General features: G+C 36.5%; 1 protein-coding gene across 1 annotated transcript in view; it reads right to left on the bottom strand.

Moving 5' to 3' along the window:
• The window catches only part of KPNA1 (karyopherin subunit alpha 1), an 83,629-nt gene that overhangs the window by 19,747 nt on the left and 50,376 nt on the right, over nucleotides 1–13,506 (bottom strand). The window contains exons 4-9 of the mRNA XM_032631484.1: nucleotides 12,654–12,753; nucleotides 10,492–10,586; nucleotides 3,652–3,783; nucleotides 2,319–2,407; nucleotides 1,860–1,959; nucleotides 964–1,127 (exon numbers count right to left, since the gene is read on the bottom strand). Of these exons, the coding sequence (XP_032487375.1) occupies nucleotides 964–1,127; nucleotides 1,860–1,959; nucleotides 2,319–2,407; nucleotides 3,652–3,783; nucleotides 10,492–10,586; nucleotides 12,654–12,753 (680 nt within the window). The remainder of the gene's footprint in view (nucleotides 1–963; nucleotides 1,128–1,859; nucleotides 1,960–2,318; nucleotides 2,408–3,651; nucleotides 3,784–10,491; nucleotides 10,587–12,653; nucleotides 12,754–13,506) is intronic.

Below are 13,506 nucleotides of genomic sequence, written 5' to 3'. Positions count from 1 at the left end.
CAGTTTTACATCTTTATTGGAGTATAATTGCTTTACAATGGTTAGTTTCTGCTTTATAACAAAGTGAATCAGTTATACATATACATGTGTTCCCATATCTCTTCCCTCTTGCGTCTCCCTCCCTCCCACTCTCCCTACCCCACCCCTCTAGGTGGTCACAAAGCACCGAGATGATCTCCCTGTGCTATGCGGCTGCTTCCCACTAGCTATCTATTTTACGTTTGGTAGTGTATATATGTCCACACCACTCTCTCGCTTTGTCACAGCTTACCCTTCCCCCTTCCCATATCCTCAAGTCCATTCTCTAGTAAGTCTTACAACCCCAGAGTTTTATATTCTATATATTATACTATCTAATTCATTCCACATGTCATCTTTGGGGCAATGTTTCCTTGCATCTACTTTGTACTTACTCCAATAAATTTCACATGGCTTTTAATTATACTATTTCCCCATTATGTTATCACTCTTAATTTTTTTCTTTGATACTATTTTCTAAAAATTTGATTAATACAGTCTCAAATTATTTATGCCATCAGTAAATCTTCCACTTCATAAATGAAAGGCATCACAAAGAGATATAGCAAAATAAAATTCAAAGTCTGACACCAGTCTAGGTTAAGCTCTAAATGAGACAAAAAGATGAAGAAATGACCGTTTTTAGTGGCAGTGTGCCTTCTGCTATCCAGTGGTTGGTCTCAGGTCATTAATCATGAGCTAGAATTACACAGATCAAAATTTTCCAAATGTTTCTGCTAAAGGGCTGCTTACAGCAGAAGAGTGAGAGGTTCTTTATAACCCTCAAAACAATCAAACAAACAGATTTGACATGAGTATAAAAAAGTAACAAAAGACAGTAGCCTAAAGCACAATAAATCAGTATAATGCATTAATATTTGAGTATCAGCAACTAGAAAACTAATATGAGAGACAAAAGTACAGACACACTTTAAGATATCTTACATCAGCAGCTCCACAAGTCTCCTACATACTCCTGCATCAATGACTGCTTGAATTTTATCATTGGGTCCATCTGATAAATATGAGAGGGCCCAGCAGGCATCAGCCAGTACATCAGTGTCACTGACAAACAGCAACCAGGAAAGCACATTCAGACAGGGGGAAACCTATAAAGGGAAGATGATATGATTATGAAATTCAACAGAATAAAAGCAAGAAATGAGGGGGGAAACTCCAGAAAGCAACCAGGCACACACCTGGTGACTTCTGGTGTGATTAATACTTCTGAAGATGGAGCAGTAAGTGGCCAAGTGACATTTCCATCTTTGGGAATGCTGTCAATAACCCTGCAGTTTACTTTGATGAGGTAGTCAGAGCCCAAGGAAAACAGTTTCAAAGAGCAAAGTTTAATATATACCAATTCTCAGAGTGAGATTCCTTGTCAAAACACTCTTTGTGGATCAGAGAGGTAAAGGAATTTTCCTAAGTGTTAAAGCTAGGAAATTCTGCATTTTAGATACTTTGTTACAAACAAAAAATGCCATGTTTTAAGAGTAATTCAGAGCTTTTTAAAGGCAGTGAAAATTTATTTCAAATTCAAACAAAAATAAACAAAAAGACCTATTTTTCTAGAAACAAATTATTCTCTTTCTATTCACATTAATATTGGTTCTTAGACTCTTCCCATTGCGGAGCACAGGCTCCGGACGTGCAGGCTCAGCAGCCATGGCTCACGGGCCCAGCAGCTCCGCGGCATGTGGGATCTTCCTGGACCGGGACACGAACCCGTGTCCCCTGCATCCGCAGGCGGACTCTCAATCACTGCGCCACCAGGGAAGCCCTCTTAGACTCTTTTAACTGTACTTTTTCTGCCAATTTCCCACAAGCATAATCCTTACCTTTGCAAATTCTGGAGGGGGACTTTTTCCTCTACAGAGATTAGACAAAGCCCATACTGCATTCCGGGTCATGGTCAGGCGGTTTTGCTTTGAAAATAACCTATAAGTATAATGATGCAATGGTAAATGATATAATGGGCATTAATTCTCTGATGGCATAATATAAATATTTAACCACTTAATGCTACTGATAAACAGATGTCTTCAAACAGCTCTTCTCTACAACAATAAAGCTTAATTAATTCTAACACAAGGAATTCAAAATTTTGGCACTTGAATAAGATAGGATGCCCAAGGAAATGATCTAAACAAGTTAGTAAGAAAATATCTGTAATGAAAAGTAACACTAGGAAATCCAAAATGATTTCCAAAGATGCACTGTTTTCTGAGGAACTTCCCGTATTTTTATTACTCACAAAAAAAAAAAAAAAAAGAAAAGAAAAAGAAAAAGAAACTTACTGCAGCAGAGGGGGAAGAATATTGCAGTCTAAAACATAGTCCCTGCACATGGTACTATCTCCAGCAATGTTGCCAAGAGCCCAGACTGCCTGTGAAAGAATTATTCATTAATGACAGGCTGTAGAGTTTAATTTTCTCATAATTCCTTCAAAAAAGATGCCAACATATCACAATAACTCTTTACAAAATTATACAGTAGTTAATCAACATATTATACATGGACATTAACTATTAAAACCCCTAAGTTCACTCAACAGGGAGTCAAATGAAATAGTTGTGGGATTGGTGGAAGAAGATCAATACTATTATATAAGTATACATGTATTGAATACTCATGGGAGTAAACTTATTAAAAGGAGGTACCAGTTCTTATACATATATTTTTTTTTTTTTTTTGTGGTACACGGGCCTCTCACTGTTGTGGCCTCTCCCGTTGCAACAGGCTCCGGACGCACAGGCTCAGTAGCCATGGCTCACAGGCCCAGCCGCTCCGCGGCATGTGGGATCCTCCCAGACCAGGGCACAAACCCGTGTCCCCTGCATTGGCAGGTGGACTCTCAACCACTGCGCCACCAGGGAAGCCCCTTATACATATTCTTAATCTTAGGGGGCCCTACCCTTAAGTAACATTCCATACAGCTATTGGAACATAGCAGAGATCCAAATGGCTTACTCAGCTGATTACAAATGTATTTTAAGCTTACTTACAAAAGAAAACAGTGAGCCAAGAATTTAAGAGCAACCAAAATGCAGAAAACTTTACTCAATTTTTGGGGATGATGGATGTATTAATTATCTTGACTGTAATGACAGTTTCATGGATATATACATATGTCAAAACATCATATTATACACTTTAACCATATGCAGTTTACTGTAGGTTGATTATACCTCAATAAAGCTGTAGAAGAAAGTCATATTCATTTAGTAATGATTTATATTTATGAATTTGACAAACTTTGCGGTAATTAAAATTTCATGTTTTCTAAGTGATTTTCTGCACAAAAGTGGCAAAGACTTGCTATGTCAATCAACACGAGAGATTACTATAAGAAAAAACTCAGTAACTGCTTACATGGTCTAAAATGTATATCTATGGGACTTAAAGAATTTCAGGGTTGGAAGAGAAAAATGGTTTTATGTTTCTAGGAGAAATTCTGCCTATATTCACTATGAAATTTTCTATTTTGGTTAAGTTTAGATTTCTAGAACACTCCCTGTGATGAACCATGGATTGTCATATCTAAGCGGTAAAACTGAGATTCTGAATATAAGACTGAAGGGAAAAATTGTATTCTTTGACCTGCTTCTCTTTACTTGTTTCAATTTTTACCTGCTCCTGGACATCTTCAAACTCTGAGCTGAGCAACTCTATGAAGATAGGCACAGCTCCTGCCTGAATCACAATCCGGGTCTGAAGAGAATTTCCTGAAGCAATATTTGTCAGTACCCAAGCTGACTCAAACTATAAAGATAAAAATAATTTCATTATCTTATTAGAATTTAATAGCTTGTTTACTTATAACAATAAGGTTTTCTGTGCATGAAGAAAAGAATCTGAGATCATTATTTACACATAATCTATCAGGTAAATACTATATTAATTTTAAATGAAGAATTCCTGAAGAAATAACCTTAGCCTAGAGGAATACTCAGGGTGTCTAAAATTTCAGATCAAGGCAGAGCTGACATGAGACCGTAAGAAGAATGAGGGAGTGCTTCATATACTGACATGGAATGATCTCCCAAGACATAAATGGAGGAAAAAGAAAAACAATGTACATTAATATGGTACCATACTGTATTTTCCAAAAGGGTTAAGAAGGAATATATGCATCAATTTACTTATTGCACAGAATATCTCTTGAAGGAGTCACAATAAACTGTAAATACCTGTCACTTACATAGAGAGCTCGAGGTGAATGGGAAACAAGTATGGGAAGGATAGGCACTTACAGTAAAGCCTTTATGTACCTTTTGGCCTTAAACCATGTTTATTATCTAATAAAAACAAAATCAAATAATTTCTATAAAATGGGCAGAGTGAAATGGCGAAAGAATAAAACTGTAAAATGTGTAAAATACAGGCAGAGTGAAAAAGGCAGAAGACAACTGAAATGATAAGTAGTCCGAGAGTTAACGGGCATACAACTAACAGAAATGGCAACTTCAGAGCATAAGAGCTTCCAATAAATGAGAAGTCTCCAAACCAAGGCACAGAGGTAAGACTTTTTTAAAAAGAGCATTCTTAAAGTTGATAAACTGGTAAACAGTATGAAGGAAATTATGGCCAACAAAAAATACAGCACGTTATTAATTCTACACATCTCTACAGTAACTTGACTCTTTAGCCTAATATGATGAAATCCAAGAATGACCTCTTAAAATCCAAGAATGAACTTATATTACAATTCTATTTAGAGTTCTTAAATAAACTTTAGTTTTGTTTCCTTCTCCTGTTCTGTCTTCTATTTAATATTCTTTAATGAAGCACATATGGGGAAGAAAAAAAATTCAGTGACATGCCCCTTGAATGAGAAATCAATAAAAAGTCATCAAAAGATGGAGCTGTGACTCCTTTAAGCTTTGGGGTCAACTGAAAGGCAGGTGTCATATGGAAAACTAAATCGCCAATCACTTGGGGTACTGGAAAATGAAAGAAATGGGAAGACAATCTGATTAGCCCAGTCCAAAGCTACATGAATGATAGTAAATTTATAGCAGAAGACACTTAAAGAAGGGATATTCAAAGAAACCTAAAATTTGATATACAGAAGTGAAATAAAGTGGTCTGATATCTAGTTAGGACACTGATATTACAGCAGCAGGGAGGCCAGACTAGGAGCACCACAGTTAAACATTTTTTTGCCTGATAACTCTTTGCTATAAGAGAAGTTCAGGAGACTTTTAAACACTGAGTTTCATAAAATAAAAACTCATATCACCTCTGTAATTAAATTACTACTCAAACCAATGTACAAACCCTTTTCAGTCTGTCTGAATTGAAACTTGACATTTATACAGTACTTTATACTTTCAAAGCATTATTCACATACTCGCAGGTGTTCCTTACAACAACCCAGAGAAGCCTGGCTTTTCTAGTTTATGAATGAGGAAACTATCAGAAAAAGATCCAATGATCACTAATCATTTGAGTAATGCCAGTCAAAGAGAGCTAGATTACAGGCTCCTAATTTAGTAGGCTTATGGCCCCAACCATAGTTTCCTCTCTGAAACACACCTATAACACTGACAAGAGTCTTCCAATTGCTTGCAGTTTTGGTATCTAGGGCAAGAAATTTCAAATAATGATACGACAGATTATTTAGGGTTATTATTTATTATTTAGGGTATGCTAAAAGGAAAACACAGTTCACCTAAAATGTAGCTTCTTTTGCTTACTAGGAAAATGAACTATGGAGTGGGTACAAAAGCCAACTTTCCTACAAGAAGAAAGGCTCAAAGTTCAACAGAGAGTCATCAGCATCTGAGACCATGTCAAAAAAATGAAAACTTTGAGGAAAAGCAACCTGTGAAGAATGAATAAGATCAGCATATATAGCAATCTATATCAAAGAGAAAAAGGTTTGCAGTGAAATTTTGATGCAAAAGAAATGGTGACAATAAACTGAGTAGATAAAGGATATATTAAAGAGTTATCAATGAGAAGAAATTAGAATGATAATTGCTAACAGAAGTCAAACTGCTGTTTGTCTGATGAGGTTTAGCCCCAAAGGTCTCCCAGAAAAAGACAGATTTCCAGATGCCACTGAAATGAATAAAATGGAGAGGCAAAACAGTATAGAGTGACAATGATTAGGAGAATGGAGAATAAGTAAATAACAGCCAGAACATGAATGGAAGAAACTCGGAAGTTAGGACTTCTCAACAAAATAAGAATGTACCAGAGTTATGTTTATCACTAAAAAGTACATATCTGAAGGCAAACAAGATTCAAGGTCTCTCTTGGTAAGAATGGAAATCAGAAAGTAGTTTTGCCATTACCGGGGAAAGAAGTAGATGAATAACTATAACCAGAGGGCCGGTGAAAACTCAAATCATATTCATGGATTAATGAGGCATTGAAACACACACACACACATACACACACACACACACACACACACACACACACACACACGGCACTCATTACTGTGATGTTTACCTTGTAAAAACTTATCAAGCTCTATTTGTGCAATTTTCTATACCCATGTGTATATGTGTGACATGAGAAGGAGGCGGGAGGAGAGAGAGTGAGAGACAGAAACAGAGAAACAGAGAGAGAGGCAGAGAGAAAGAGAGACTGAGAACTCCTCATGAGTATAGATCCCTATTAAAGTGTTGGAAGAAGCAACTTTCAAATGTGTTTAATATGTAAGTATGTTTTTAAAAAACTGGTTGTACTTTGAACTATGTAGTTTCTCTTTCACTGGGTATTGCAGTCTTTATTTTTTTGAGTGGGGTGAACATTTCCGTCTCAGGTCCCAAACTAGATTTTAACATGAAAGAGAGTTGTGAAATGGGAATGTCCAGAGTTGATACCAAAACCAATTGCATAAAGTTATAATAGAAATGGCCAGAAAAGGTAATTTAACCATGCAACTCAAGAAAAACTCAGCAACAAGATGAAATGAGAAAAACTTAAGAAATGGTATCACCTGAAGTAGTACCCAAAACTATTATAATCTTTACTCCTCTTTGTTTTAAACTACTATATTCTTAGTGTTCCAAGAATGGCATCATGCAAGGAAACAACCTGTCATGCAGCTGTGATTGCTTACAAATTGTAATTCCACTGTTATTTTTCACTGTCCAGAACTTTCTAAATAAGGCTACAACTGAAATCTGAAGGGCACGCTGAAGATTTTGGTATGTTCTCTTTTTCCTTTCTCAATCTCTACCTTCTGGTGCTCAGTTCCTTAAAATAAGGAAAATGAGAATCCAAAACTGAAGTACTTCTGACCTCCTATCAAGTTTCCCACTCCAGGTTGAAGTACGCCTGGTTCCCTTTCTCCATTTGGATCAGGACTCTGTTGCTGGCCACTTTGCCGGTTCCACTCTGGTTCCTAGCAAATGCCAGGCTCACCTGGAGAGCAAGTGAAAAGAGAGGCTCACATCAGAAAAATAAATCCAGATATCAAACTCTGCAGAGAACAGTGCCTGAGTCATCTGAGCAACCTTTTAAGATAGGTAGAGGGATCAATGAAGATGGGGAAAAAACACAGGAAGATGAAGGCTTAACTGCAGTTTACCACATTAAGCTTTTAGTGTGGACAAGAAAGGTAGAAATGGGAAAACTAAACCAATTTAATTCAAATTTACAACTTTAAGAGGAGTATCTGTTTAATGACTGGAACTAGGAAGCAATTTACTTATTTCTAGCTATTTTTATAAGCTTCTATAAGAAGGTTTGGGAATATACCATCTCAGCACTGCAAAGGACAGTACAAAGATGTTGGACCTGGACTCAAAAAAACAAACCAAGTGGGCCCGGGGAATACACCATAAGGCAGACCAATCTCATGTCAAGGCTCTCATGTATGGCTGAGGCCTACATGTCACTGTGTTTGAGAATGCTGTTAGTTAAACGGCAGAGTCGGCTTCCGAAGTCCTAGATTCCACCATATTCATCTCATCTGAGGGCAAGTGAGTATCTAGGTAGCACTGCCAAAAGCAGGCATTTTTATCTCCCTGGTTTGCAGTATCCCACTGATAAGGAAAGCCAGAAAGAAAGTGAAGAAACCCTTCACTAGGATTCACAGTTCTTTATGTATGGAATGAAGGGAATAAGTTTGTCCAGTGATTTATTATTCAGTTTAGCTATCATGACTACATATTATTACTCTCTTTCTAGAAGAGAAATGGCAAACACCCCATTCCAAAGACACACTATTCAAATTTCTAATAAGCAGGTAGGAATATCATGGATAACTCACATCCTAGTGATCTCCAAGAAGACAGAGGAAGGAATACCCTCCAAGCTTCCCAGAGCATGTCTAATTATTTAACAATGAAGTCTCCTGGCTCTAAGGTCTCCATCAATATATTTGCTCCTCCTGCTTCTGGGGTAGTGAAGGGTACCCATTAGTCACACTGGAGAAAGAACACCATATTGTGCTTAAATGCACACAGAAGAAAAGCTGGGGATGATGACCTTTATATAATAAACAGGTTCGTTATCTCTAGAGTCTTTGGATCGCTAAGGTGAAAATCATGAGGTGGTCACTTCCAGAGGAATCATTTCTCAATCTTTCAGCCTAATTATTAGTTAGGCTGCACAAGGGTGGAATCTGAGAATTCTGATAGAAGCAAATTAGAGATTTCTGAAGGCTTTCATCTTCAGATGTGTTAAGATACAAACTCTAGGATTACAAAATCAAAACCGATGTAGAATTTACAAGTGTTAGCCAGGAGAGGGCACTGCCTGAGAGAATATACTGTGCTCTTTAGGGAATACTGGAGAAGGTGGGGATGGGGAAAAACCAAATTCTCTGACATTTTTCATTTTAGGACTAGAAAGTTATACCATCTTCCTTTAACACACTAAGGAACTGGACCTCTGCAACCACCTACTAAAAACTGCTAAGTCCAGAAGTAAATTTAATATCTCTGAATTACTCTCATTGTCAGAGACAGGATAGAAACATACTTCCACATGAACAAAATGATAAATTTTCCCTACCTCCCTCTTCCTACAAAGCTTTTCAAATGATAAACTGCAGTAAGGCTCTTCATTTGGTCCCTCTGGTTCTCTTGACAGGTTGCTTAAGGGGCTCAGGCTCTGTTCTCTGCAGTATTGGTTGTCTGGATTTCCTTTTTTTCTGAGAAAAGTCCTCTTTCTTTGCTCTCTAGGTGAACCTGATTATTTTCCAGGTGTCTGGTGATCCTGGCCTTAGATGGGGACCAGAATTACAATCCAGGAAGCAGCCAACAAAACAGAATCTTAATTCAAATGAACTTGGGGATTAGTAAATGTCAAACTGGAGAAGAAAAACTGATGGGACACTGAAGTACTCTACCTTTTCTGGACTTCCTGTTTTTCCTCTGGAAGGAACTCATCACCGCAACAAAGAGAGTAAAAGAGAGAGAAGGATGGGATGGGAGGAAAGGAGAGAAAATATCAAGACAAAGCATCAAGTCTTATGAATTATCAATAATGCTCTGGATAGTAAGGAACCTGGGGAGAGGAGCTGTTACTTATACTTATAAAGATGCCCCAGTCCTTATTACACCCTTAGAGTAAGGCAAAGGTAAACATGGGGGTGAAAGTTATCTTTATGATTAACTTGTTATTAGCAAATATTTACTTGGAAAAATAACCCCATTTTGTAATCTATGTAGGACCTAACCAATCTTTATAGTTGCAGAATCTTTCTAAAGGGCCTGAGCCACTCAGATTAGATCCTACAAGTGAGAATTTAGGAATCACAGGTATTTGTTAAAGAATAACTCAGAAATTGATTCAGTTGGTTACTCCAAGGAAGTCTAGCTACTGAATTACTTAATTACTAGTTTATTTAAGATCCAACTTTATTCAGGAACAATATAGTATTTTTAAATTTCTAGATAACTCCCAAGATGAGAGTCAGTTGATAGTTGGTTCTTTTTACTGTAAAAATTATCTAATCCAGAAGCTGTAGAATTTTCTCTTGGAACCCCTATACAGCAGTACTAATACAGTAAATTAACACAGGAGAAAGCACACACATTCCCAACAAGGCTACATCCTTGTCAGCTCTTTTGGGGTGGGGCCGGGGGTGGAGGGGAAGGATTAATTAGTACCAGGTTTGGGGATCAGTGAGTGTCTGATCTAGCCCATGTTACAGAGCCCTGAGAAACCCAACAAGTACAATCTAAAAATCCTTCAGAACCAAATTTTACATAGTCCACACTTAGGTCCTTATAATGGCTCCTCTACTGCAAACAATTCCCTACCAGGTAAGCATGATCCATAGTCATCATAAAATAAAAAGTAACAAGAATTTTAAAGAGTAAAACCAAGGGCCTGGATGTTAACAAAGCTATCAAAGCAGCTTGCAATGTGGTTGTCAGGAACATCAGTATCAAAAAATTAACCCTTCATATAGATTAAAATAAGTAACAAATCTGTATACAAAATGTAACTTTGTAAAGGGAATTAAGATATGAGGCAAGAAATGAAAATGGTCCGCACCTGCAATGTACAATTCTCTTTTCGTTTGAGGAACTCCACAAACCTGGCCACTACTCCTGGTGTGCTGATGACTTCATCAATAGGAGGATTAGGTTCTGTCTCCCCATAAAAATAAAAGGAAAGAAGAAAAATAATCCTTTGATTTCAAGGCAAGGACTTTATAAAACTCAAACTTACTTCATAATATCCCTCCCTCCATCTTCAGCATCTCTTTCATATTGTAAATCCAAAACAGAAAAAAAAATGTAAAACTGAGTTCAGTCACTTTGAGACTAGGGTAGTTAAAAGATTTCATAATAAGGGAAGCCTTAATATGGAAATATGATGGGCAGAATTCTTAAAATTACTGCCTCTACTATTTTAGAAAACTTAGAAAGTATGGGGAAAAACATCAAAAGACAACCACTGTTATTATTTTGGTATACTTCCTTCTAACCCTTTTTCTGTGTATGGGTTTTAAGTCTTTTTTATTTAACATAAATTGTCGGAAAAAACTGGATTAGGAGATTCTGTGCTTGCAGGATCTAATTTTACTGCTGTAGTGATAAGTAGGAGTCAGCAGAAATTCACTAAGAATGACTTGCCAAATTAATCTCATTTTCATTTATGACAATAGAGTATCTTATAAATAAAGTCATTCAATAGAAACTTGTTGGGCAAATAGATTAGAAATGTCCTAAACGATTAGCATTGTAATTTCAGCAAGACATTTGACAAAGTTTTTGATGACATTCATGTAGCTACGCAAGAAAAATGGCGGCTGGATTACAGTACTACTAGGGACTCTTAGCTAAGTCAATGGCCTGTACTGGGAAGGGATGACTAATGGTTCAATGTTAATTTGCAGCAAGCTCTAATGACATGTTCTTTGCCTGGTTCAACATTTTTATCAACCATTCATATAAACACAACAAATAAATTTGATGATGACAATAAAAATGAAGTAGTTAACGTGCTAGATTACAGAAACAACATATAGAAAGAATAACAATAAGCCTAAAATGGCAATAAAACAACAGGGATAAAGCAAAATTCAGCTTTTAGATTTTTTTTAAAGCAATTTTTTAAAATCCACATGACTTCACAGACGAAACCTAAAAATAGTTCATAAAGAAAAGTACTAGGGAGTATAGATCGCTGAAAATGCAATGAAGCATTACTATGCCATGACTACCAAAATAAACCAAAATAAATGATGCTAGCCTGGAGTACATTATTGGAATGTATAGTTTCAGGACAGGGAAGGCAATCTCCCACCACACCTTAGAGTAATAAGAATGCATCTGGAGTACTGTATTCTAATTATCACATTTTAAGAGGAATGGCTGGCAAACTAGAATACATGCAGGAAAGCAGCAGTGTTGAAAGACCTTGGAAAACCACATTATCTGAGAAACCCATCTCAGCATGCTAAAAAGAGATAAGACATTTTTAGAAGGGTGGGGACGGTAATATGATAATGGCCTTCAGCTATTTTTAACAGGTGGTCATCCAAAAAGCAATTATTTTTTGCTCTGGCAGTAGGTTTTCTTTCCAGTTAACCTCAAGGGATATATTAATTTACCACTAATGACTCCAAACAACCATAACTTACTATGGGGGGGAGGGGGTGGTCAACTGTTTTAATGCTGATTTACTATCAACATTTTAATATGGCTCAGAGTTCCAGAGTTCTCACTTGCCCAGATAACAAGAAGTATTATATCCCATTCTACCCTAATTATACACACACACACACCAAAAAGGTAGTTATCCTGCCCACCAATAAATCCATACTTAAATTTCAGCGATAAACTGCTAACATTAGAATCAACAATCACTACTCTTTCAAGTGATATTTTAAGTTTTTCTTAAAAAAGAGTGGAATTTCTCAATTTGAATTAACATGAAATATTGCTACTGTTCTTATCACTTTAAGATCTTTTATAAGATACCTCAGAAATGAAAATAATGCTGCCTTCTGGTCCTGGTAAGATCACACAAATAAAAAAGGAAATTCAAAAATTAGCCATGGCTCATAATATACCTATGTCTGTATGTGTCCTTTTATTCTGTTGATAGAGATACTCCAAAGCAAGTTATCTGTAGTGTGAAAAACAGATTATGGGAAAGTAATACTTTGTAAATAAATGAAAAATATACTTAACATATTCAGAACTCACCTTTTGAAAGCAGTTTTCTGAATTTCTGTGTTGCTGAAAGCTGTTGCTCTGGGCTATTGGAAAATATCATTTCAATCATGTCAGAAGTAATAACACCACCCTGGAATCACAAACAAAATACAAATATAATAAAATTTTAACTTAAATTCAAAGGAAAATAAAGATAGTACAAATTGTGGCCAAGTTACTGAGTTAATTATATTTATCTACAAGAGTTACACAACAGTAGGATAATCTTTGCATATATAAATGTATGAGATGATTAATAATGTGATGAAGCCAAAAATCTTTGTCTATCATTAAAAAGCTCACAACCGTGAGAAAGTGATGTTAGTAGTAAACACTAAGACAAGGTGTTTATTCTTCTTCCTCTCCTGCTCATCACATGGCTGGCTGTTCCTTGTCATTCAGATTAAATGTTAAATTATAAAAGAAGCCTTTCCTGACCTTCAAATCTAAAGCAGCTACTCTATCTCTGCGATCACATCACTCTTATTTTAATCCTATGCCCAGCCCTTTTCAGTTATCAGTTATTCTTCTTAGTTATCTGTTTATTGCTTAGGTTCCCCCAGTATACTGTAACCTCCATGAAAGCAAAACACCCTGTCTATCTTACCACTACATCCCTGATGGGTGGCATACTTTAGACGCTCAACAAATATTTACTGAATGAGTATAGAGTAGTCTTATATAAATCACAGATTCTTGCCACTGTCAAATTCAACAGCTGACTCTTAAATTTATTTAAAATTTCTATTTTCTTGCCTTATTAAAACTTTCCAGTTTCCCACTAGTTTCTTGCTTTACTAGCACTTTCCCATTTCCCACTACAAGCCATCCTCAGCATTAGTGG

This window comes from Phocoena sinus, chromosome 4 (assembly GCF_008692025.1).
Source record: "Phocoena sinus isolate mPhoSin1 chromosome 4, mPhoSin1.pri, whole genome shotgun sequence".
Taxonomy (NCBI): Eukaryota; Metazoa; Chordata; class Mammalia; order Artiodactyla; family Phocoenidae; genus Phocoena; species Phocoena sinus.
This window is presented reverse-complemented; position numbering and strand designations above follow the sequence as displayed.